At 43.5% G+C, this 24,702-nt stretch overlaps 1 protein-coding gene across 2 annotated transcripts in view; it reads right to left on the minus strand.

Moving 5' to 3' along the window:
- The window catches only part of LOC126335027 (rhotekin-like), a 1,081,506-nt gene that overhangs the window by 952,280 nt on the left and 104,524 nt on the right, over positions 1 to 24,702 (minus strand). Inside the window, exon 1 of one of the 2 annotated variants that reach the window (XM_049997871.1) lies at positions 16,828 to 17,179. The exons of the other annotated variant lie outside the window; for it this stretch is intronic. Coding sequence (XP_049853828.1) covers positions 16,828 to 17,073 — 246 coding nt within the window. The 5' untranslated portion in view covers positions 17,074 to 17,179. Of the gene's footprint in view, positions 1 to 16,827; positions 17,180 to 24,702 lie in introns of those variants that run through there. 2 annotated transcript variants of the gene reach the window in all.

The raw sequence follows: 24,702 nt of genomic DNA on the forward strand, positions 1-24,702 counted from the left end.
CAATTACATTTCACGCAATTTGGGTGCATAGATCCTGAGAAATCAGTACCCAGAACAACTACCTCTGGCCGTAATAACGGCCTTGATACGCCTGGGCATTGAGTCAAATACAGCTTGGATGGCGTGAACAGGTGCAGCTGCCCATGCAGTTTCAACACGATACCACAGTTCATCAAGAGTAGTGACTGGCCTATTGCGACGAGCCAGTTGCTCGGCCACCATTGACCAGACGTTTTCAATTGGTGAGAGATCAGGAGAATGTGCTGGCCAAGGCAGCAGTCGAACATTTTCCGTATCCAGAAAGGCACGTACCGGACCTGCATCATGGGGTCGTGCATTATCCTGCTGAAATGTAGGATTTCGCAGGGATCGAATGAGGGGTAGAGCCACAGGTCGTAACACATCTCGAATGTAACGCCTACTGTTCAAAGCGCCGTCAACGCGAACAAGAGGTGACCGAGACGTGTAACCATTGACAGCCCATACCATCACGCCGGGTGACACGCCAGTATGGCGATGACGAATACACGCTTCCAATGTGCGTTCACCGCGACGTCGCCAAACACGGATGCGACCATCATGATGCTGTAAACAGATTCTGGATTCATCCGAAAAAATGACGCTTTGCCATTCGAGCACCCAGATTCGTCGTTGAGTACACCATCGCAGGCACTCCTGTCTGTGATGCAGCGTCAAGGGTAACCGCAGCCATGGTCTCCGAGCTGATAGTCCATGCTGCTGCAAACGTCGTCGAACTGTTCGTGCAGATGGTTGTTGTCTTGCAAACGTCCCCACCTGTTGACTCAGGGATCGAGGCGTGGCTGCACGATCTGTTACAGCTATTCGGATAAGATGCCTGTCATCTCGACTGCTAGTGATACGAGGCCGTTGGGATCCAGCACGGCGTTCCGTATTACCCTCCTGAACCCACCGATTCCATATTCTGCTAACGGTCATTGGATCTCGACCAATGCGAGCAGCAATGTCGCGATACGATAAACCGCAATCGCCATGGGCTACAATCCGACCTCTATCAAAGTCGGAAACGTGATGGTACGCATTTCTCCTCCTTACACGAGGCATCACAACAACGTTTCACCAGGCAACGCCGGTCAACTGCTGTTTGTGTATGAGAAATCGTTTGGAAACTTTCCTCATGTCAGCACGTTGTAGGTGTCGCCACCGGCGCCAACCTTGTGTGAATGCTCTGAAATGCTAATCATTTGCATATCACAGCATCTTCTTCCTGTGGGTTACATTTCGCGACTGTAGTACGTCATCTTCGTGGTGTAGCTATTTTAATGGCCAGTAGTGTATGTATGGATCTGCTTACTGTATTCATCTCTTGCTCTTCCTCTACAATTTCACTCCCATCACTTCCTTCTACTACCAAACTGACGATTCCTTCATGCCTTAGCATATATCCAATCACTGACTCCTTCTTTTACTCAGGTTTCGCTATAAATTTCATTTCTCCCCAATTCGATTCTAAACTTCCTCATTTGTTATTCGACCTACATACACGACACGTCCTTACACCACCATACTGATGATTCTTTCATGTCTTAGAAAGTAGTCAGATTTCGTCAGAAATTTCTTTTCTCTCCATTTCGAACCAGTACATCCTCATTTGCTATACCATCTACCCATCCGACCTTCAAAATTGTTTTGCAGCATTACATTTCAAATGTTTCTATCCTCTTGTTGTCTGAACTGCTTCTTGTCCGTTTATCACTTACATACAACGCTACACTCCAGACAAACACTTTCAGAGAATTCGTAATATTTAAGTTTACGTTAGATGTTATCAAATTCTTATTTATCAGAAATATTTTGCTTGCTATTGCCACTCTCCATTTATATCCTCCTACTTCCGCTATCGTTAGTTATTTTACTCCACAAACAGCAAAACTTATATACTACTTTCATTGCGTTACCTCGAAATTAATTTCTTCAGCATCACATGAATTAGTTCACCTGTCTTTCATTACCCTTGTTTTACTTTTGTTTATATTCAGCTCGTAATCGCTTCTGAAGATTCTTCTATTCAACTGCGCTTCCAAGTGTTTTTTCGCCTCTGACAGAATTACAATGTCATTAGCATAGTTTCTGGCTAAACTTAAATTCCCCTCCATAGTTTCTCCTTGGTTCCCTTGGCAGTTCGCTTCCTGTATAGATTGAATAACATTGGATATAGGCTACAACCCGTTCTTATCTCCCTCTGACCCAAACCATTAATAAACCACATATCGTGTTCTTCCCAAGTCATTAATGCGACTACCTAGTTCACTTACCGCAAAATACAATTTAATTCTTTCACGATGATAATTCGTACCTGACGGTTCCCCCAGCCCGCATCTTATACAATACCAATGTATTTCATCCAGTAAATCTAATTCACTCTTAACCTCCTTAAGTCATTATTTTAAAGTGATTGTTATGAACCGCCACCTGTATATTGCCTTTACTGCTTGAAGTGACTTGCTTCCCCGTTAAAGCTCATTACTCTTTAAATTTACATTAAGTAAATAAGCTCAAGATTTGTCTTAACGATGGTTGTTTGTCCTGGAAGTTGTTTCTTCTGGTTCTAAAACGGGTCGCAGGTCGTTATAACAGTTAACCGTTACTTGGAGTCTCGTCTAGAATTTTATTACCTCTCAATTGAATTACCCTTTTTTTTTTATTGCTGTGAAAGCTTCGATGCGAGCCGTGAGCCGTGGCACCAAGGGCGCAGCTGCGTTATGCCGACTTGCTTTCTGTACTATCTGAATATGATTATCTGTTACGGTATTTTATTCAAACCTTGTAAAGGTCACTCGATCTAACGAGAGAGAGAGAAAGAGAGAGAGAGAAGAGAGAGAGAGAGAGAGAGAGAGAGAGAGAAAGAAAGTGAGTGAGAGAGAGAGAGAGAGAGAGAGAGAGTTGTGTTAATAAATGGTGTTAAATCAAGTTTTTGTATTTAAAATGGCCAGCAACTTACCACTCATCTCATCCGCTTTCTACCACAAGATTGCTGTTTATAGAGGTTTACGACCATGAATACCTGTGCATCGTAGTACTCGTAGTGCGTGTGATGTGGAGTTAGTGATGAGTAAGGAGTGAAACTATGTGCACGTTTCAAAGCTATATTTCAGGACCGTCAAAGCAGCCACCAAACTTAGCCTCCTCTCCGACAGACATTGCAAAGAGAACAGGAGGGCAGACTCTGATGAACATAAATAATGCTTTCAACACTTCTCATCTTTCTGACAACAATCTGGTGATAAAAATTTAATCCAACAGCAAGATTAGAGCCAGCTAAATGTGTGCTTAATGACGAACGTCCACTCATCATGAATACCAGAGGAGATCGTTCTGTCAATAGGAATCGAAGAAGCTACATCGTTGTACATTTTCTAACGTGAAAAGTTGCCGAACTGGACATCCAGTGTTACAGGTGTGGGTATCTATGAACTGCCTTTTTTTCCGACCTGTTGTGATTCTCCCATGCCTCTCCTATGGTTGCCCTCGCGGGAACCAAAGCAAGGCCATCGGCTTGTTCGCCTGCAAGTAGCTGTTGGCTTTGCCAACTCAAGCGGATGGCTACAGCCAATTACGCTGTGTCGGAACAAGGCCGCGACTCACACCGTAACGTCCTGTCTTTTCAAGTTTCAGTGATGCGTGAGTAGTCACCTGGTGGTCACACATGTCAGCTGCTACATTACAGGCTATTACTTTGTGCTTCAGTAATTAAGTGACGACTCAAACACAAAGGGTCGCGATTCAGTCCTCAGTCGGTCTCCTTTTTTTTCGTTTACCTCGCTTCTTACGCCTCTGCAAATATACGCGGAAAATACCACTGTGATTCTGAGTCCACGTTAATCTCTAACCACTTAACTGGCTGGCACGTCAATTCAAAAGTCAATGCTTAGGAAAGCAATGCTTTTTTGAAACCAACTTTCGAGTCGAGAACATCTTTACTTTAATGTCGTATTACACAGTCATGGTTATCAAAGATTTTTGCTTTTTTTTAATAACGTTTCTTTAGGATTTCAAAAACTGACTATATGTTATGAAGTATCTATTGATTTCTCCCGGGAAGCTGTAAAATTTAGCTTACAAATGTTGAGATCACAGATTTCCAACCTCTTCATCTCAGAGTAGCACTTGCAACCAACGTCCTCAATTATTTTCTTGACGTATTCCAATCTCTGTCTTCCTCTGCAGTTTTTGCCCTCTATAGCTCCCTCTAGTACCATGGAAGTCATTCCCTCATGTCTTAGCAGGTGTCCTATCATCCTGTCCCTTCTCCTTATCAGTGTTTTCCACATATTCCTTTCCTCTCCGATTCTGCGTAGAACCTCCTCATTCCTTACCTTATCAGTCCACATAATTTTCAACATACGTCTATAGCACCACATCTCAACTGTTTCGATTCTCTTCTGTTCCGGTTTTCCCACAGTCCATGTTTCACTACCATACAATGCTGTACTCCAGACGTACATCCTCAGAAATTTCTTCCTCAAATTAAGGCCGGTATTTGATATTAGTAGACTTCTCTTGGCCAGAAATGCCTTTTTGCCATAGCGAGTCTGCGTTTGATGTCCTCCTTGCGCCGTCCGTCATTGGTTATTTTACTGCCTAGGTAGCAGAATTCCTTAACTTCACTGAATTCGTGACCATCAATCCTGATGTTAAGTTTCTCGATGTTCTCATTTCTACTACTTCTCATTACCTTCGTCTTTCTCCGATTTACTCTCAAACCATACTGTGTACTCATTAGACTGTTCATTCCGTTCAGCAGATCATTTAATTCTTCTTCACTTTCACTCAGGATAGCAATGTCAACAGCGAATCGTATCATTGATATTATTTCACTTTGTATTTTAATTCCACTCCTGAACCTTTCTTTTATTTCCATCATTGCTTTCTCGATGTACAGATTGAAGAGTAGGGGCGAAACTCTACATCCTTGTCTTACACCCTTCTTAATACGAGCACTTGGTTCTTGATCGTCCACTCTTATTATTCCCTCTTGGTTGTTGTACATATTGTATATGACCCGTCTCTCCCTACTTTTTTCAGAATCTTGAACAGCTTGCGCCATTTTATATTGTCGAACGCTTTTTCCAGGTCGACAAATCCTATGAACGTGTCTTGATTTTTCCTTAGCCTTGATTCCATTATTAGCCGTAACGTCAGAATTGCCTCTCTCGTGCCATTACTTTTCCTAAAGCCAAACTGATCGTCACCTAGCGCATTCTCAATTTTCTTTTCCATTCTTCTGTATATTATTCTTGTAAGCAGCTTCGATGCATGAGCTGTTAAGCTGATTGTGCGATAATTCTCGCACTTGCCAGCTATTGCCGTCTTCGGAATTGTGTGGATGATGCTTTTCCGAAAGTCAGATGGTATGTCGCCAGACTCATATATTCTACACAGCAACGTAAATAGTCGTTTTGTTGCCACTTTCCGTAATGATTTTAGAAATTCTGATGGAATGTTATCTATCCCTTCTGCCTTATTTGACCGTAAGTCCTCCAAAGCTCTTTTAAATTCCGATTCTAATACTGGATCCCCTATCTCTTCTAAATCGACTCCTGTTTCTTCTTCTATCACATCAGACAAATCTTCACCCTCATAGAGGCTTTCAATGTATTCTTTCCACCTATCTGCTCTCTCCTCTGCATTTAACAGTGGAATTCCTATTGCACTCTTAATGTTACCACCGTTGCTTTTAATGTCACCAAAGGTTGTTTTGACTTTCCTGTATGCTGAGTCTGTCCTTCCGACAATCATATCTTTTTCGATGTCTTCACATTTTTCCTGCAGCCATTTCGTCTTAGCTTCCCTGCACTTCCTATTTATTTCATTCCTCAGCAACTTGTATTTCTGTATTCCATTCCTGATTTTCCCGGAACATGTTTGTACTTCCTCCTTTCATAAATCAACTGAAGTATTTCTTCTGTTACCCATGGTTTCTTCGCAGCTGCCTTCTTTGTACCTATGTTTTCCTTCCCAACTTCTGTGATGGCCCTTTTTAGAGATGTCCATTCCTCTTCAACTGTACTGCCTAGTGCGCTATTCCTTATTGCTGTATCTATAGAGTTAGAGAACTTCAAACGTAACTCGTCATTCCTTAGAAGTTCCGTATCCCACTTCTTTGCGTATTGATTCTTCCTGACTAATGTCTTGAACTTCAGCCTACTCTTCATCACTACTATATTGTGATCTGAGTCTATATCTGCTCCTAGGTACGCCTTACAATCTAGTATCTGATTTCGGAATGTATGTCTGACCATGATGTAATCTAATTGAAATCTTCCCGAATCTCCCGGCCTTTTCCAAGTATACCTCCTCCTCTTGTGATTCTTGAACAGGGTATTCGCTATTAGTAGCTGAAACTTGTTACAGAATTCAAGTAGTCTTTCTCCTTTTTCATTCCTTGTCCCAAGCCCATATTCTCCAGTAACCTTTTTTTCTACTCCTTCCCCTACAACTGCATTCCAGTCGCCCATGACTATTAGATTTTCGTCCCCCTTTACATACTGCATTACTCTTTCAATATCCTCATACACTTTCTCTATCTGTTCATCTTCAGCTTGCGACGTCGGCATGTATACCTGAACTATCGTTGTCGGTGTTGGTCTGCTGTCGATTCTGATTAGAACAACCCGGTCACTGAACTGTTCATAGTAACACGCCCTCTGCCCTACCTTCCTATTCATAACGAATCCTACACCTGTTATACCATTTTCTGCTGCTGTTGATATTACCCGATACTCATCTGACCAGAAATCCTTGTCTTCCTTCCACTTCACTTCACTGACCCCTACTATATCTAGATTGAGCCTTCTCTCTTTTCAGATTTTCTAGTTTCCCTACCACATTCAAGCTTCTGACATTCCACGCCCCGACTCGTAGAACATTATCCTTTCGTTGATTATTCAATCTTTTTCTCATGGTAACCTCCCCCTTGGCAGTCCCCTCCCGGAGATCCGAATGGGGGACTATTCCGGAATCTTTTGCCAATGGAGAGATCATCATGACACTTCTTCTACTACAGGCCACGTGTCCTGTGGATACAAGTTACGTGTTTTTAATGCAGTGGTTTCCATTGCCTTCTGCATCCTCATGTCGTTGATCATTGCTGATTCTTCCGCACTTAGGGGCATTTTCCCACCCCTAGGACAAGAGAGTGCCCTGAACCTCTATCCGCTCCTCCGCCCTCTTTGACAAGGCCGTTGGCAGAATGAGGCTGACTTCTTATGCTGATTATTTGTCAAAATTTAGGCAGTGGCGGGGATCGAACCCGGGACCGAAGACGTTTTGATTATGAATCAAACACGCTACCCCTAGACCACGGGTATCGCACTCAGTACAACAGTAAAAAAGTACAGTCGTGTGGCTTTGTTGGCTAGGAGAACCAAGAGGTAGGCAAATCGCCTACTAGGAAAGGTCTTCTGTTCCACCGCGCTTATTGGCTCCTTTCCTTGTGGATACGGGAGAATTGTGTCATATTATGTGTTTATGGAGTTTAGGCGTGCGAAATGGATCCGTGTACAGTGTAGTGATGTGTTTTGTGTTGCATGATAACGATGACGATAGTGTTGATGGGAGGAGAGCAAGAGTAAAACCTGGAGCATCACACAGTCTACTCTTCTCTATTAACATCAAGGTGACCGCCGAGGTTAACGTTCTCATCTGACGAACAGATCACCATCCAATCAACAACGTCGCATGCCTTGACTTTAAGAGGCAGTGCGGAGAGGTCTGGAAATGAATCCAGCACAATGGTAGAAAGTCTGGTGATCAGGAACTTAACGCCACCACTTCTTCTCCCCTCGCCGCCGAAGTACTGCCAGCGAAAATTTCTTTCATCGCCAGGATTCGAACTGGCTTACCTCCGAGTCGAGCGCCACAGGACAGCGTGAGTTCCCGACCTCTGCTTCGGAGGCGAGTAAGTACACAAACGATTCAACATGACAGCCTTCTGTTCGCGAGTTGTTACGAAAATAAAGTAGCGCATAACACCGATTCCAGTACCGGCATGGAGATGCACGATTTCTCATGGGATTTGGCGCAGAATCTACCCCACGTGCTCAGCCAGAAGTCCGTTTTGGACGAAGTTGGTAGTCGCTCAAGATTATGAAACTCTGCCCCTAGTGCATCGGAACGTTCCCCACAGGAAGTGCGTGGTGGTTGAGTGAGTTTTTGTGCTGATATGTTGTTGGGTGCAAGTTCTCCGAACGTAAACATGGTAGACGCACATAATCACTGGCGATGATCTGACAGTGTACACCACTGACTCATACTACTGACGCTAAATACACAAGATCATTTCGCGATTCGAGCAAAACTTGTTTCATACAATAGCAACTACAGTGATAAACCATCACCGAGTGACGTGGCGCAAAGGCTAACACGTTGCTTTAGTAAGTTCAAATCCCCTTCCGTCCATTCTGATTTAGGTTTTACGTGGTTCCCCTAAACCAGTCAACACAATTTCCAGAAAGATTCTCCTGTCCCAGATCTTGTCCTAACGACCTTGTTGTCGGTGGGACGTTAAATCCTACTTTCCTTCTGTCCTCCGTTGCTACAGAACCAAGTTCAGAGACTGATTTCAATTCAGTGATAATACAAGTGTCGCCCAGGAATCAACGCACCACAACTTTTTTCTCAGCCAACAACAACTGTACGAATCGAATGCGAATCTTGAGGTATGCATCATTAGAATTTTCCGGAGTGCGCGCGCAGATTTTCCGTTTCCTACGACAGACAGCGTAGCTACAACAATGTTTCAAATTGGCGTCTGTAGGAGTTGTATGTAACAAGTAGCATGTCGTCATTGAAATTCTCATTGCGGAGAAAGAAACTGTTGACAATATTCACAAGCCTTTCTGTGCAATTTGTGGAGCATCTGCAGACGACAAAAGTACGATTAGTCGTTGGTCAAAGAGGGTGAGGCCATTATGAGAAGGGAATTTGGCAGAGCTCGAAGTTTTGCAGCGTTTGAGCAGACCATTCACGGCTGTCACACAGAACAAAATTCGGTTTCCTGATGTGCTCATTCGCGATGCCAAGAGACAGCTTCATTAATTCTGAAGCAAATCTGATTAACGCTTCTACCAACTTCGGCGCCATAACAGTCCAGTAGATTGTTTGATTCAACATGACAACCTTCGGCCTCACACGTTTCAGGACTTCGGAACGCAACACAAAACCGGGTTGAACAGAGTTACCCCATCCATCCTCGTGCCCTGATCTAGCTCCCTCAGACTTCCAATTTTTTGGGTTATTAAAGTATGCCATTTGTGGAAGACATTTTGAGGGTGACGAGGAGGTGATACGCACGGTCGGTTATGAAACGGGTTCGTGACCCGAAGAAGGACTTGTAACGACTGATCGGACACGCCCTTGTGTCTCGTTGGAGGAAAGCCATAGAACGCGAACGACATTGCGCGGAAAAATAAGGAGTGCAGAAGAAACATCATTGTTTCATCTTCGTACATTTCATTCGGTTCAGTAAATAATTGTTGAAGACAAATCTGAGGCGCATTACTTTCTGGGAGGCCCTTATATATGCGTATACAGCTCAGCAGAGGTAAGCTTAAAGCTGTTGACAGGCTGGCGAAAACAACGAAACAGTGAATTTCTGTATGTTTAATACTGAACGAATCCTAATTAGGCTGCTAACAATTCGTCTACGCCAATTAAAGCTGATTTCTTTACTGCAGCTATAATCAGTAATGAAGAACAGGCGACCTGCAATGTAAGTATGAACTTCATACATATAAATTACACAGCCTGCGTACAACGCGTTGTTTCTAAAAATCGTATTCTTTCCCAGAAATTACTGTTATGTTAGTAATTGCGTTTTTTCTCACTACATGCTGTTATGAAGTTTTCTGACAAGCTAAAACTCTGTGTCAGACACGGAAACAATCCAGTGTTTCTGTCTTTACACAAGACAACGCACTACCAATTCCACCATTCAGAGAATGAAAAACGTGAAAAGGAAAAAGTGACAGCTTGTAGTTTTGAGTAGATCCGTAATGTCACTGCCTGCGAAAACACAGCCCCGATCCGACATACTGTTTTAACTCGCCATAGATACTCAAGCCAGTAATAACACAACTTTTGTTTATTTTATTTGACTGCATCCGCAAGGGCCCAATAGGCTGTCCAAATCATTTTAGTAAGTGACAATGACGGTCACTATGGTTACGTGTTCAGCACCGTGCTTATGTCAAGCAAAGGCACAAATGAAAGTGAACACGACGGGGATGGAACTCTTAAAACTGTACGTAGTGCTAATTCCCTTAACGCACAAAGCTATGATGTTTCTAGGCGCTAAAGTTAGCACACGGTGTGGCACTGACGTAATTTCCTTCCTCTACCTTCTTCCATACACAGCAGTACAATCGTAAAAGTGCGAAATATTGCCCGACGTATACAGTAGCTGAAGGCGCTTCTGGACTTTCGCAGTACGCTTTTAGGAATTCTAAACGTTAAAGACAGTCCTGGTCGGCATTATTTACTGCGGTCAGTCAGTTGGTTATTCCGCACTGTGGTCTGCGTTTGCGTTATATTTGTTTAGATGTTTTCATGTAATTTTCAAATGGTTCTAAGCATATAAAATGCATTTAAAATAACATTTAGTACCACAAGATGGTTAGAAACAATCTGAAACGCTTGTAAGGGTGTTGCAGTGGAGGTTGTGCTCAGAAATAATTTTTAAGACCGAGCGAGGTGGCGCAGTGGTTAGCACACTGGACTCGCATTCGGGAGGACGACGGTTCAAACCCAGATCCGGCCATCCTGATTTAAGTTTTCCGTGATTTCTCTAGTTCACTTCAGGTTCCTTTGAAAGGGTGCGGCCGACTTCCTTCCCCGTCCTTCCGAAATCCGATGGGACCCGGACCCTCCCCCAAATCAACCAACCAATTGCTAAGAAAAAAATTCGATGATTTGCGCCATTTCCGAATTATTTAGTTTCGAAATTATTCAATCAGGTTGTCTCCCGCGCAAATTCAAGCAGTCTGCTAGAGGCAACGTCATCAAACGTGTTCTTCGTTTGGTTTCCTCAAATAAAAAGAATGTAGCGCTTGCTCACCTGGCTTAAATTTATCACTTCCCGAAGAGGCTCCTTTTAACTGGCAATGAGCATTTGAACAAGTGGTAACTCACGGATCCACGGATGTCTGTGCATTACCGCAATTTAACAAGCGCAAATGCATGAATTTGCGTTGCGCAACAGCCTGAGCAGGTAACTTTAATGCTAAATAATTCGAGAACGACACAACGTATCGAATTTTTTTTATAACATTATTTCCCAGCATAGCCTCCTCCGCAACACACTTACAAGCTTTTGAGACTGTATTTAACATGCTACATGTCTTGGTATTAAACACACGTTTTCACGTTAAAATCGAAAGCGTCAATCGCCCGACGAAAACTTTTGTCATTTCACAGACCTTCTGTTCCTCGTCTAACCGGTTTTGCAAAGAAATGTGGTTATAAGATCGGTGCAGAAAAACACAGGATGGAAATGACAATGAAGCTCACTTCTAGACTCAACATACAGTAAAAGCGAGATGATAATTTTTAGGTGGCGTTCTTACAGATGAAATCATCTTTTTTTCCGAAACTCTCTAAATCCATGCGATGCTAACTCGATTTTCAACTGTGAGTCCCTTATAAAAAACATGATGAAAGAGGTCATAGATAGGACTAAGGACCCAGGGTCTCAATTGATGGGACAAGCAAGTAATATTTTACAGTGAAGAAAAAACTTTACCCTTTATCGTAATATGAAGGCATTAATTTACATTATCAGCTTTCTGTAAAGGGTTGTTATAGAAAGATAAGCAATCTCCAACCTTATATTAAGTTTAAACTTCTAGCACTCTTTTATGTCCTACTGGCACTGATTTTCATAGTGATTACGGCTATGGGCTTGTACTCGGAAGAAGTGGGGTTCAAATTTCAGTCCTGTCATCTAGACCTTAGTTTTGCGTAGTATCCCTGGCTAATTTAAGGCGAATGCTGGGGTGGTTCCTTTAGAAGAGGGACGGCGGATTTCGTCCCCAATGCTCGACCAGCCCAAACCTGTGTTCTGGCAGTAGTGACACCTTCGTCGACGGGACGGCGAATTCCAACCTGCGGTCCTTCGTCCGATCTATGAACTCTCTCACCCTGTTGCTCAGAGGGAGTCGCAGCTTAACATACAATACGAAACGGAGGTAATTTAATCATCAGCACTACAGATTACTCGTAACTTCCATTACAAAGACAACTACTGTATATTCTAGTCGAATTATGTAGCGATTTGGTACGTGTTCTCCAACTGAAAAAATCGTTATTTTGTAGTAAGAAGTATTTTTCTTACGAATTACATGATTCGATACTAAGTTCGCAAACTGTCCTTTCGTCTCTGATCAGGTGGAGGAGACGGCTTTTAGGACATAATTTAGTCAGGAAAAATAATAAACATGTGAACTATTATGGACGGGCTCCAAGTGTGTGTAAGTTTGTTAGTGTCGGAATCAAGGGTCTACGATTTCTAGATCGCATGTGTAACAAATCCCATCTTCAGGACCCGTTTTCACATGATCCATACATGTGGTAACAGCGAGAGTGAAAGGGCCCCCAGCTGCGAGTAAATTGGTCAAGGACTCCGCGGCGGAAACGGTGCAGCCCGTCTTCCGACGTGCCTCGTCCGCGACATTCTACATGTACGACAACAATGGCGAGTACTTACATGTGTGGTATGGCTCTGAGACTACACAGTGCTTTCATACTTCGCAGTGGCCCTTGCATGGATTTCCACCGACCGTTGAAACACAAGTATCAGAGGTAACAACGTAGCTCATTCTTGAAGAAACAGTTTTTCTGGTAGTTGGCGATTTTTGTTTTTCCACTCGGTTGCATTACTTTGCTTCTCCATGATCAAGAGTAGACACTGGCGCGATGATGAGGACCAGTACTTCAGTTCTAAACATTAGAAGGCAGTGTCCGACACGTAACGCAATGCACGACGTAAAAGGACACACAAATTCCAACTAATGTCGACAATAATCAAAAATGGCTCTGAGCACTATGCGACTTAACTTCTGAGGTCATCAGTCACCTAGAACTTAGAACTAATTAAACCTAACTAACCTAAGGACATCACACACATCCATGCCCAAGGCAGGATACGAACCTGCGACCGTAGCGGTCGCTCGGTTCCAGACTGTAGCGTCTAGAACCGCACGGCCACTCCGGCCGGCCGACAATAATCCTCAGCCATAATGGCTAACGATCGCAACATTTCTAAGATGTACGGTCAGTTTATCAAGACACGATACGCACTCACTCAGAAAGATTCTGTTTATAAATTCGTACTTTCTTATAGCACAACGCGTGGAGTGCTAGTCTGTAAGATACGAAGTTCGTATCCGCACCGACTTAACTACCGTTTGTTTGGCGCACAGTACAGCATGGGTGTGGTTTCACGCATACATGTGGCTGCGCGAATGTCGAGGTGGTTCGCCACATATATTGAAACACAGAGGAGAGGTGTAAATGCGATGGGCTGTGTCGACGTACCAATATCTCTGTTAAGAGAAATGGAGTGGTTTAATATCTCCGCAAAAGCCATCGCGTAGAGTTTGGAGTTAACGTGATTTACAGCCAAATGGGGTACACGATATTCCTCCACCTGGATTAAAGTGGCTAAGAGGGCAAAGGAACTGAAGGTGGAAACTGAGCGTCGACTAAGTAAGCATATAACTATAATGGCACAAAAAGGGAAAAATATGTATTTATTTGAAGCAATATAAGTACTTATTTGGAGCAATATAACTCGCCGTCTAACAGTGCTTCCACTAACTAGCAGGTTTTATATTTTCGGGGTTTTCTTTTGCAGGCACATTGAAAGAAATGAATCGTTCTTTCCTATCTTGCAAGTGTCAACAGTACGATTCTGAACAGTGTCTAAGACAGCGGACTCGCAGTATGAAAGGGCGGAATTACAATCCCCTGTCTACCTAACCAGATTTGGGCTTTACATTGTTTTCCAGCGTTACTCCAGCGATTGTTGGGATGGTTCAAATGAAATGTATCCATCCGTGTTTAATCGTGGCCATAGAAAGCCGCTAATCAGCTCATTGCTGAGTGAGTTTTAAACTGCGATCATCCTTTCTTCAAAATTTCTGACGGCTGAGAATCGAGAGAGCGAAACTACTTTTCCCTTCATCCATTTATAAATAAGCAGAAAAGTACCCACTGCCGACTAAACAAAGTGAACTAAATGCCACGCATCTTGCTTGTACAGACTGTAGAGATCAACATACGCGTGATATCCTGTGGGATGCACTGTTGTTAGTACTATGAACTTCTGGGGATTCCGAAGAAATACTGAACCTACCGGTACCACCCGTCGACTTTGACATACCAGTGATGAAAGCGGCGAACGCAAATAATTCATCGAAATCCATTATACATAAAATACGCGCCGTACCATGAATTATAGTCACAGGGTGTAGAATAATAACCGCTGCTACTCACAACAGAAGGTGATTTCCTTTTTTTTTTTTTTAACAAACTATCGGTTTCGGATTTGTGCCCGCCTTTAGGTGGTTTACAGTCATTCATGTACATGTTTCCATACTCAGTGTAACTAATGACCCCATAACAACTAGCAAATTTTTGAAAAAAAGTCTATTTAACGTTACATAATTTGCCAGCAACTATTCAGTGTCGTTCCGCAATCACGTAACAATTACATTTTCATAAATTTTAATTTCAATAATCAATAGCCTCAGTTGCACCGTTTACCTAGTATTTATCTAGGTTTCAGTCGGGATAACCCAACCTTCTTCATATTTATACAATTGCTGACAGTGCTGCGAAATGTTGAAGATATTTAATTTCATTTCCATAACTTCTAATATCTGTTATGTATCTATACGTGTAACATCTCTGTACTTCTTTCACCTAAGCTCTTTGTGACTCCTACAATGTAAGAACGCTGGAGCTATGAGGGCACGTGCTTCTGAAGTTACTAAGACGTAAAGTGCCACTATTTTATTAAAGACATAATACGGAAGCGCCAATAATTACCATGGTGACTAATGAACAGTTAACGTGTAAAAGACGAGATGTTTATGAAAAGAAAATGTGATAAATGTAATGTGGAAACGATGTGGGTACACAAGCTATAAGTAACTACTATAATATTTTACAAAACGTGACGCTTAGCCATTTCCAAATGTTTCATTCAATCATCATCATCACATTATTTGCTCTTTATTTAAATAGTGACCTCTGACACTGAGTATGGAAACATGTAACTGAACGCAAACCACCTTAAGATGGGCTCAAGCACGAAACCAGTCGCGTAGTAAGTAAAATCATTTTCTACTGGGAATCGTAGCGGTAATTATTCTACACCCTGTAAAGGAACAGTCACGGAGTTCACCTGTATCCATTATGGATAAAATACAACTACAGTCAAAATGGTTCAAATGGCTCTGAGCACTATGGGACTTAACTTGTCACGTCATCAGTCCCGTAGAACTTGGAACTACTTAAACCTAACTAACCTAAGGACATCACACACATCCATGCCCGAGGCAGGATTCGAACCTGCGACCGTAGCGGTCGCGCGGTTCCAGACTGTAGCGCCTAGAACCGGTCGGCCACTCCGGCCGGCCAACTATAGTCGTTCTCAAGGCAACACAATCGTTAGCTTCACCTGTGACAACCAGACAGCCACCTTTCACTGAATGTAGACCTTGGGCTACAGTCACCACGATCACCACGATCTACATTCGGAAATACAATATACAGGGTGTTTCAAAAATGACCGGTATATTTGAAACGGCAATACAAACTAAACGAGCAGCGATAGAAATACACCGTTTGTTGCAATATGCTTGGGACAACAGTACATTTTCAGGCAGACAAACTTTCGAAATTACAGTAGTTACAATTGTCAACAACAGATGGCGCTGCGGTCTGGAAACTCTATAGTACGGTATTTTCCACATATCCACCATGCGTAGCAATAATATGGCGTAGTCTCTGAATGAAATTACCCGAAACCTTTGACAACGTGTATGGCGGAATGGCTTCACATGCAGATGAGATGTACTGCTTCAGCTGTTCAATTGTTTCTGGATTCTGGCGGTACGCCTGGTCTTTCAAGTGTCCCCACAGAAAGAAGTCAAAGGGGTTCATGTCTGGCGAATAGGGAGGCCAATCCACGCCGCATCCTGTATGTTTAGGATAGCCCAAAGCAATCACACGATCATCGAAATATTCATACAGGAAATTAAAGACGTCGGCCGTGCGATGTGGCCGGGCACCATCTTGCATAAATCCTCTGTTCTAAGGAATAAACCATGTTGTCCACAGCACACTTGCACGTTGTGAACAGCACACGCTTACAGCAGAAAGACGACGTACAGAATGGCGCACCCACAGACTGCGCTGTCTTCTATATTTTCACTTCACTTGCAGCGCCATCTGTTGTTGAAAATTGTAACTACTGTAATTTCGAAAGTTTGTCCGCCTGAAAATTTACTGTTGTCCCAAGCATATTGCAACAAACGGTGTATTTCTATCGCTGCTCGTTTAGTTTTTATTGCCGTTTCAAATATACCGGTCATTTTTGAAACACCCTGTAGAAGCGAAGTAAATACTGCCTGCGCTGTGTTCTGTCTCTGCTTGCACATTTAAGACATCACTCGCCACAACAGCACTGAAAAGAGCCGACGTCCAGTGTCGGTATTCAACATCGATCTGATCCGGAACACCAGCACCGCACTGTCCGGGCAGCGCCAACTACGCGGCACGTACCTGTAGGTCCCTGCGATTGAGCGTGTTGATGTGGCGGACGACGTCCCTCTGGCTGTTGTTGTTGTTGTTGTTATAGTTGTGCCGGAGGGCGGGTGGCTCGCTGAAGGTGACCTTCACCTTGGCGCGGCTCGCGCGGTGCGTAACACTGACTGCGGGTGCCGGGGGCGACGACGCGGGGGCGGCGGCGGGCGGCGGCGCCTGGGCCTCCTCCGCCTCGGGGACGATGTACAGCCGGATACGGTACATGGCTGGCTGGGACGCGGCCCTCTGGAGCAGGTGGAGGCGCGCCGGCCCACGGCTGGCGTCGCGGGCAGACTGCGGCCGCGCGGGCTCCGCCGCTGCGGCTGCCCCTCCACCTCCACTTGGGTCCCCCCACGGGCCGGAAGGCCGCCCTGCCGCGTGGGGGCTCCGCCACAACAAACCGCCTCAGCGTCGGCTCAATGGATCGACCAGCTGACGCTCCTGCACCACTGACGAGCCGTTGGCGTAGCTATTGTTACGATCCGTTGATATTTGAACTGTGGGCCTCCAGGTTGCTTGACAGCGACGCCACTGGTAAAACTTAACAGCTCACAGGCACAGCGTCACCAGATATTCATCGTGAAGTAGCTGCCAATGCGGAGGAAACCCGCCCGTTACATCGGCTCGTTGCATCGAGGACGATCACTCACAACTGTGCTGTTTTGGTCAAATCGGAACTCTGGTGATAAGAATAAAAAATTTCTTCGCCAGTATTGGCCCGCAAGAGATCTGCGGCGTAAAGGGGGGGGGGGGGGGAAGGCGGCCGGCGGCACGGGGGGGGGGGGGGGGGGGTTGGAAAAAGGGAAGAAGATTGTGTCCCCCTTCGACATCGAGGTCATTAGAAACGGAGCACTAGCACGGATGTTGTCAAGGACGGCGAAGGAAATCGCCCGCGCCCTTTCAAAGGAACCATCCGAGCATTTGGCAAGACCGATTCAGCCAAATCACGGAAAACCTAAATCAGGATGGGCGGATGCGGCCTTGAACCCGAACGCGATTCAAGTATGCTAACCACTGCGCCAACTCGCTCGTTGAACGGTGAGAGGGGTGGAGGGATGAGAGAAGTGAGAGAAGTGGTGCCGTTAAATTCCTCGTCACCAAACTTTGGGGTAAATTCCAAATTTCTCCGTTGTGTCTCACAGAGTGAGAGCATGTTACACCTGGTGGTGGGTGTAAGGCCAAAACCAGTTATCCGTTCAAATAAAGCAAAATGGGACCAGGGGAATTCTACAATTCGATTAGATGCAAGGCAGGCACAACTATCGCACACCGCGAGGAAAGGAGGTCACTGTGCGCCAAGGAAAAAAACAAGATTCCCAGTTAGGCGTCCGGACACACACCTGTAAAGGAGTACGTGGTTTGGGGATGGGGAGAGGAAGGATTAGGATTAAAACTGCTTAAGCCACATCACATATGTCGTTACGTAAATAATGCCTCATGTGTGGAGCATGTTACGAATTCCAGTATACAACACAGGACTTTTAAAAGCAAACATTCTAATAACAAGCGTAAACAGAATATTACTGAAGAGAAGATAAAAGCAGCTAACGGACAAACACGCTATTGATTCATTACTTGTTGATAGTCATCTTCCAAAAAATTTTATAATATTCTTAATGACTGTAGTATTTTTTCCACTCAGGTTGTTATTTATTCAAACGTTTCTTTCTTTTCACAACCATTTTCGGCTGTTGTCCGTTGATTACCCATAAAAATTACTATATGTCTAAAACAGCGGCGTCTTCACAATCAGTGCTTCCATTCGTTTTGAACTACAAAAATGTAAGTGTTCTTGATTATTTCACTTTTCCTACAATCACTCAGTAGGTATATGGCGGCGATAGATTCACTCGCGTCCACAGCTGAATGGATTGCAAGGATGGTGGTGAATTGCACACATGACAATAATGGAATGGGCGAGCTGCAGTTTTGGATGTACTTACACGAACAAAACGAGAAGATACAGTGCCGAACGAAACTTCGAATGCATTATTCCAATTTCTTAAGATGAGTATTTATGGATCCTCCAACAGTTGGGGTGTCTCAGTACAGAGAAGTTACACTGCGTAGTTAGTTTTGATTGGATACACGTACGAACTATCACGGACTGTTAATTTTGAGAAGTCGACAGGCCCTTCTCTGTTGAGAGCTGAATATTCGGATGTTCTTTTACCTGGCATAATGTCGCTAATAAGTTATTTTCGTTCATCGCGGGAGTGCGTACCTGTTTAATGGCCTTTTGTATTTTTTCTTTTTTTAAAAAATGTAGTTCCTTGTGAAGAGCGTAGAATAAACTTCAAATATGTTTTGTTTCCTGTTTGAAAAAAAAAGAAGGTTCGAGTGAAAAAAACTAAATAAATAAACTGGGCAGCAAAGCTGGCCGCCCTCCAGAATACACGGGTTCGATTCCTGGTACTGCTAGGTATTTATCCCTGGTGAGTAGAGTGGAAGATCGTTCACCTAGCCTGAGAGCTGCTTTACCGAGCATTAGCAGCTCCAGGCCACGAAGACTGACGGCAGCCGGAACAGGGGAGATACCGCATCCAATGACGCCATTAATAGAGGATGACATGGCGGTCGGTCTGCCTGTAACAATGCGCCTGTGGACGGAGTTCTAGGTTTTTGTGCTACCCTCAACGAAGAAGATGTATGACACGCTATGACACAATCAATTAACCAGACTCATTTCACAAATTCACAAAAGATTTTCACGACTTTCCTGAGTCATATGAGAACACCTGTTGTCAAATGTAGCTACATGCGTGCCCTGAAAAACCTGGATATATTCTGGCAGTCTAACACATTTGTTGTCCTAACTCATGTCACTGATTCAATTATTAGATTCTATCATAACAAAAAAGGCACACTTATGAACTTCAGTGTTCTTTTAAATTGTAATTATCTTGAAGACTCAGTTCTGTACATGTAGATGTAAATGTGATATTTGAATTAATTGTGAAGTTTTGGCACACCACAATTTTGTATTTGGAAAGTAAGGTAGCTGATGTAACTGTATGATTTCTTTGAGCGTTATTGGTCTCAAATTCTGTTGATAACATTTTACGTTAACCTTCAAACATGAAACGTCACATCGTAATGGGACATGTTTAGTAAAAAAAATAAAATAAAAATAGAGCTAAGGGTAAATTTCAACAATATCAGGGCACGATGACTGAACTTCTATAAACTATTGAAAGTATTAAGTGTAACAAACAGTACCTCAGGTTATAAATAATCCCATGGCTGTTGAAGAAGTGAAGAGGTACAGCTAAATTATGTGGACCAAGTATGAAATTAGACTGATTGTAAAGATAAAACGTGGCTCAACCGCGAATTTTATTTGTCACACCTACAACTAGCTGAAACTTTCTCCCCAGTGCATTGTGACCAGGTTAGTCAACGATTATGAACATGTGAGTGAGCAAGTTGAAAGAGAAGCGTATAAAGAAAATAAATAATCTCATAACCCACAACTGAACGAAAATATCTCATGATGATGACCAAGTACAAAACAATAAGCTAAAATTTTTCAAACGCGTAGAAAATATGACAGACACACAGTTCACAAATACAGAGCAAGATCTTCTGAATAAAGGATTGAACTTTAATCTAGCTTCCAAAAAAAAAAAAAATGATTCAAATGGCTCTGGGAACTATGGGACTTAACTTCTGAGGTCACCAGTCCCCTAGAACTACTTAAACCTAAGTAATCTAAGGACAACACAAACATCCGTGACCGAGGCAGGATTCGAACCTGAGACCGTAGCGGTCACGCGGTTCCAGACTGAAGCGCATAGAACAGCTCGGCCACTCAGGTCGGCTCTAGCTTCCGAGCTACCCGGTAATATGATATATCTTATAGTTAATATATCTTATAGTTAATATATCTTATATAGTTAATATATTTTATAGTTAATGGAAAGATAACCCTATACATTATACGATTCCTTACTGTAGATAAAAAAAAATTACTTCTAGAGAGAATAATGTAGGCGCAAATCAAGTGCGACGACAAAAACAAATAAAAAAATGGATAAAACAACTGCCAAACCTTCAACAAGAGCTACATTTTTCCTAACCAAAACGAATGTAAACACAAATTGTAAGATGCTGCTACTTTAGACACATGGAAACTTTTGCACGTAGGTTATCGCTGGAGAATGGCTTAAAAAGCCGAAACCGGTTCTTAAAAGAAAGATATGTTTAAGTAAATAACAGCACGAGTGAAAAAAGGCGTCATATATGTCGCCCGCTCGGCCTTCCATCCAACAAAGCCAATGCTACTGGATCTTCCTCTTCTTTTACCAATGACAAGATTACCGCAGTTAGAAGCTGTGGCGGTTGTCGAACCTCGCCCGCAGACAGACAACCAAGTCGTTTTGGTAATCCAATTAGAGCCTCAGATTTTACAATGATTATTTAAGCTGCTCCACCGCACTGCAGAGAGAAGATTTCTTATCAGTTGGAGAGGGAGCAGATTGCTCCACTTTAACATACAACCGAGTCGTATATTGGTTAACTGCCGCGCGGGACTTTCTCGTCAAATACCTGGTTTTATGACTCCTTAACGACTTTCTCGCCTGGAAGGAATGACACGTATACGCGCGAAAAACTGGAAATGCAAGGTGGAAGGATGTCACATGCAACCGTAAAACCAGTAGCTGCACTGCAGACACGGAAACGAGCGAGCTTTTGGAAGCCGTACTAAGCTGTGTTCCATGTCGCGAGGCCCCACTATACGGGTTTCAGCTACACACTGCGCCTCGGATGAGTTTGAGAAATCCTAGAGATGCAGCCACGTTACCGGAAAATACAAACGGTGCGCTGGCTTCGTTTTCTAATAAGTTGAAACTGAATAAAGACTGAAAACGGAGGTCTAAATTCAAGCTATGGTATATGTATGGGTAAGCCATCACTACCAGGGGCCTAAAATAATAATTCACTGGAAATATTAATTTATCAGCACAAATATCATGAATGGCGAATGAGGATTTTCATCTGACTTCGGTGAACAATGTTCCACCGCTCCGGGTGTCGGTCAGTTCCAGTGAATACTAAATGATAAAACTAAGAATAGCCAACTGTCTCAATTCCAAGCAACAGTTAATACAAAAGAGAAAACTAAACACTCTGCAATTAATTGTGAAACCTCCCCTTAGAAAAATTTTATAAATGACAGCGCTGGAAAACCTGTACGTTATTTGATTTTCAAACAGCTGAGCAAAACTGAACGTACTCAGACATTTCTAGCTACACTAATTACACAAGCTACAAGAAAAAATCAGAAGATTCTAGTGAAGTATCCTCGGCTAAGGGTCGACATATGAAACATCCCCCTAGAAAAATTAATGAATTACTGTGCTGGTAAACCCCTTAAGTTATTTGATTTTCAAACAGCTGAGCAAAACTGAACGAACTCAGACATTTCTCTCTTTACTTATTCTGATCATCACTAAACTGACACACAATATTTTTAGCGCAACGCAAGCTGACTTTCAATAATCCCTACAAAAGAATGGCCGTGACTAACAATAACCTATACTTTTCATGAATCACTTACCTCTAAAAAATCTTCCTTACTCGAACTAGACACTGTTAGCAAATCAAAAATTTTGATAGAGAACAAACAGTGTATTTACCTTAATAGTGTTCAAAAATCATAGTTCATGACATCCAGACTTGTATTACAAATTTACTCTTTCTGATGGACAAACGTCCAGATCATCCGCTCTCAAAACTCCGCCAACTCTCTCCCCACATCCACCACTGCTGGCGGCTCACCTCCAACTGCGCAACGCTAAGCGCTGTTCACATGCAACTGCCCAACACTACAATAGCAAATATTCCAACAATGCCAACCAGCCACAGACTGCACACAGCACAGCCAGTGATTTTCATACAGAGCGCTACGTGACGTTACCAACATGAAAACCTAAACAGCCTACTTACAACTGTAAATAAAGTAACCTCACTTTCACTTCATTTAGTTTGGGAAGTGAGTTACAGGGTGGCCCAAATACGTGTTACACAAAGTTTTTGTCTGCTACGACATAATACAGAGTGACAGACTCTTGTTATCACGTTTATGTAGTGGAACACGATCTGAAATTTAATAGAAAACATTTTGCAAGTGCTTTCCTTCTGCAGTAACGAGAGTGTAGCCTACTGAACTGAAATCAGTGATGAATTACTGAAGATCACCTTTTTCGACTACACGGATCTTTCTGGAGATTGCAGTACTGTTGTTCTGGAGTGCTGTAGGTGTATCAACGAAGACTCTGTGGCTCATATGATTGTGAGCACTATGGGCCTTAACATCTGAGGTCATCTGTCCCCTAGAACTTAGAACTACTTAAATCTAACTAACCTAAGGGCATCACACACATCTATGCCCGAGGCAGGATTCGAACCTGCGACCGTAGCGGTCGCGCGGTTCCACTCTGTAGCGCCTAGAACCGGTCGGCCACTCCGGCCGGCGAAGACTCTGTCCTTCAGATAATCCCAACAGAAATAATCATACGGCACGAGACTGGGACTATAAAGGGGCCATTCCAAACCAAGTCCAGCAGTTTGAATGTGTGGAATCACAGCACCCAAATGGAACCAAATCTGTTTGTTAACGACGCCATGGACATGGAATTGTGTCTCATAACTAAACCTGATCCTCAACGAGAGGTCTTAGTCATCTCATTTCCAAATGAATATCGCTGCTCCACATCACTGTCCTTCAAAGGTTCAGTGAGTTTTGTAAAGGAAAATGTTTAGTTTCAGTTTCATTTTCTTCAGGAGGGACAGCCCTGACATCGTGAGTTACTGTGCTGAACATCTTTTTGATGTAATGGGCTCCTCGCTGCATAGGGTTCCCACTCGTTCCACATTGTTCAGGGTTTCAGCTGAGCCTGATTGCCCTGAGTGGCCCTTCGTTGATTCATGTAGATACCCAGTCTTTTAATAAGTAGTTTCATCAACAAAATCTGCACCACAGGCTGCCTTAATTTTGTCATCACAATTAGACTTCCTTTCAGTACCGTCATCTCAGGGTGGAATGATCAAGTTGGATAGTGCTGTTTGAGCTGTGCACGGCTCGTGTTCGTGCCGCTATTCCTTGACAACTTGTCTTGGTGGTACTGCCGTCTCGTTTCTTATTCGATTTACTGGAGTCACTAAATAGCTGCCTTGCCTGCCCGTGAGTGACAGCAGCAGCGCTTATCGGTAAGATCACTGTCGTACTATGTTTGGAGCAGCCGCTAGTATTTCCGGGTCGTCGTGTATCGGGAGTTGAGTGGGGACGGAGCAGCAGTGAGGCCCGGACAGCCATGACTCTCCCGACCGTTGCCGGCACACAGGACTTCCGTGGGGCGACGTTGGTTGGTCGTTCGGTCACCGACCGCTTCCGGGTTCTCTGAGTGTGTCGACTTACGATTCCTCCTAGTTGTTTCACAGTTACTGGTTTTAGTATTGTTCGAGTTGTTTGTGGAAGTGTTTTCGCGGAACTGTGTGTAGCTGTTGTGGCTTTTACTGAGCAGTTATATTAATGCTATCTGCGTGCTGGATTGAGGTAATGAGTCGGTTGGGACGGAGCAGCAAGCAAGCCTCTGCGGCGCGAGGCCCCAGGCCGGGGCCGCTGTCGATGTACACGCGCTTTCGGATTGTGAGGCGCTATCTGCGAGAACGACAAGTTCGTTGCCCACCGAACCTGGACGCTGGAGGTGAGTGATCAGTTAATCTGATATGAAACCTCAACTATTGTGACATCTCTTCGTTCATTTGCGAGTTGTTGCGCCCTTGGCCATTCGGGCTACCAACATCGTGTGATGCGTCTTCCTATATTGTGATTAATTATTAAATTGACTG

Source organism: Schistocerca gregaria, chromosome 1 (genome assembly GCF_023897955.1).
Source record: "Schistocerca gregaria isolate iqSchGreg1 chromosome 1, iqSchGreg1.2, whole genome shotgun sequence".
Taxonomy (NCBI): domain Eukaryota; kingdom Metazoa; phylum Arthropoda; class Insecta; order Orthoptera; family Acrididae; genus Schistocerca; species Schistocerca gregaria.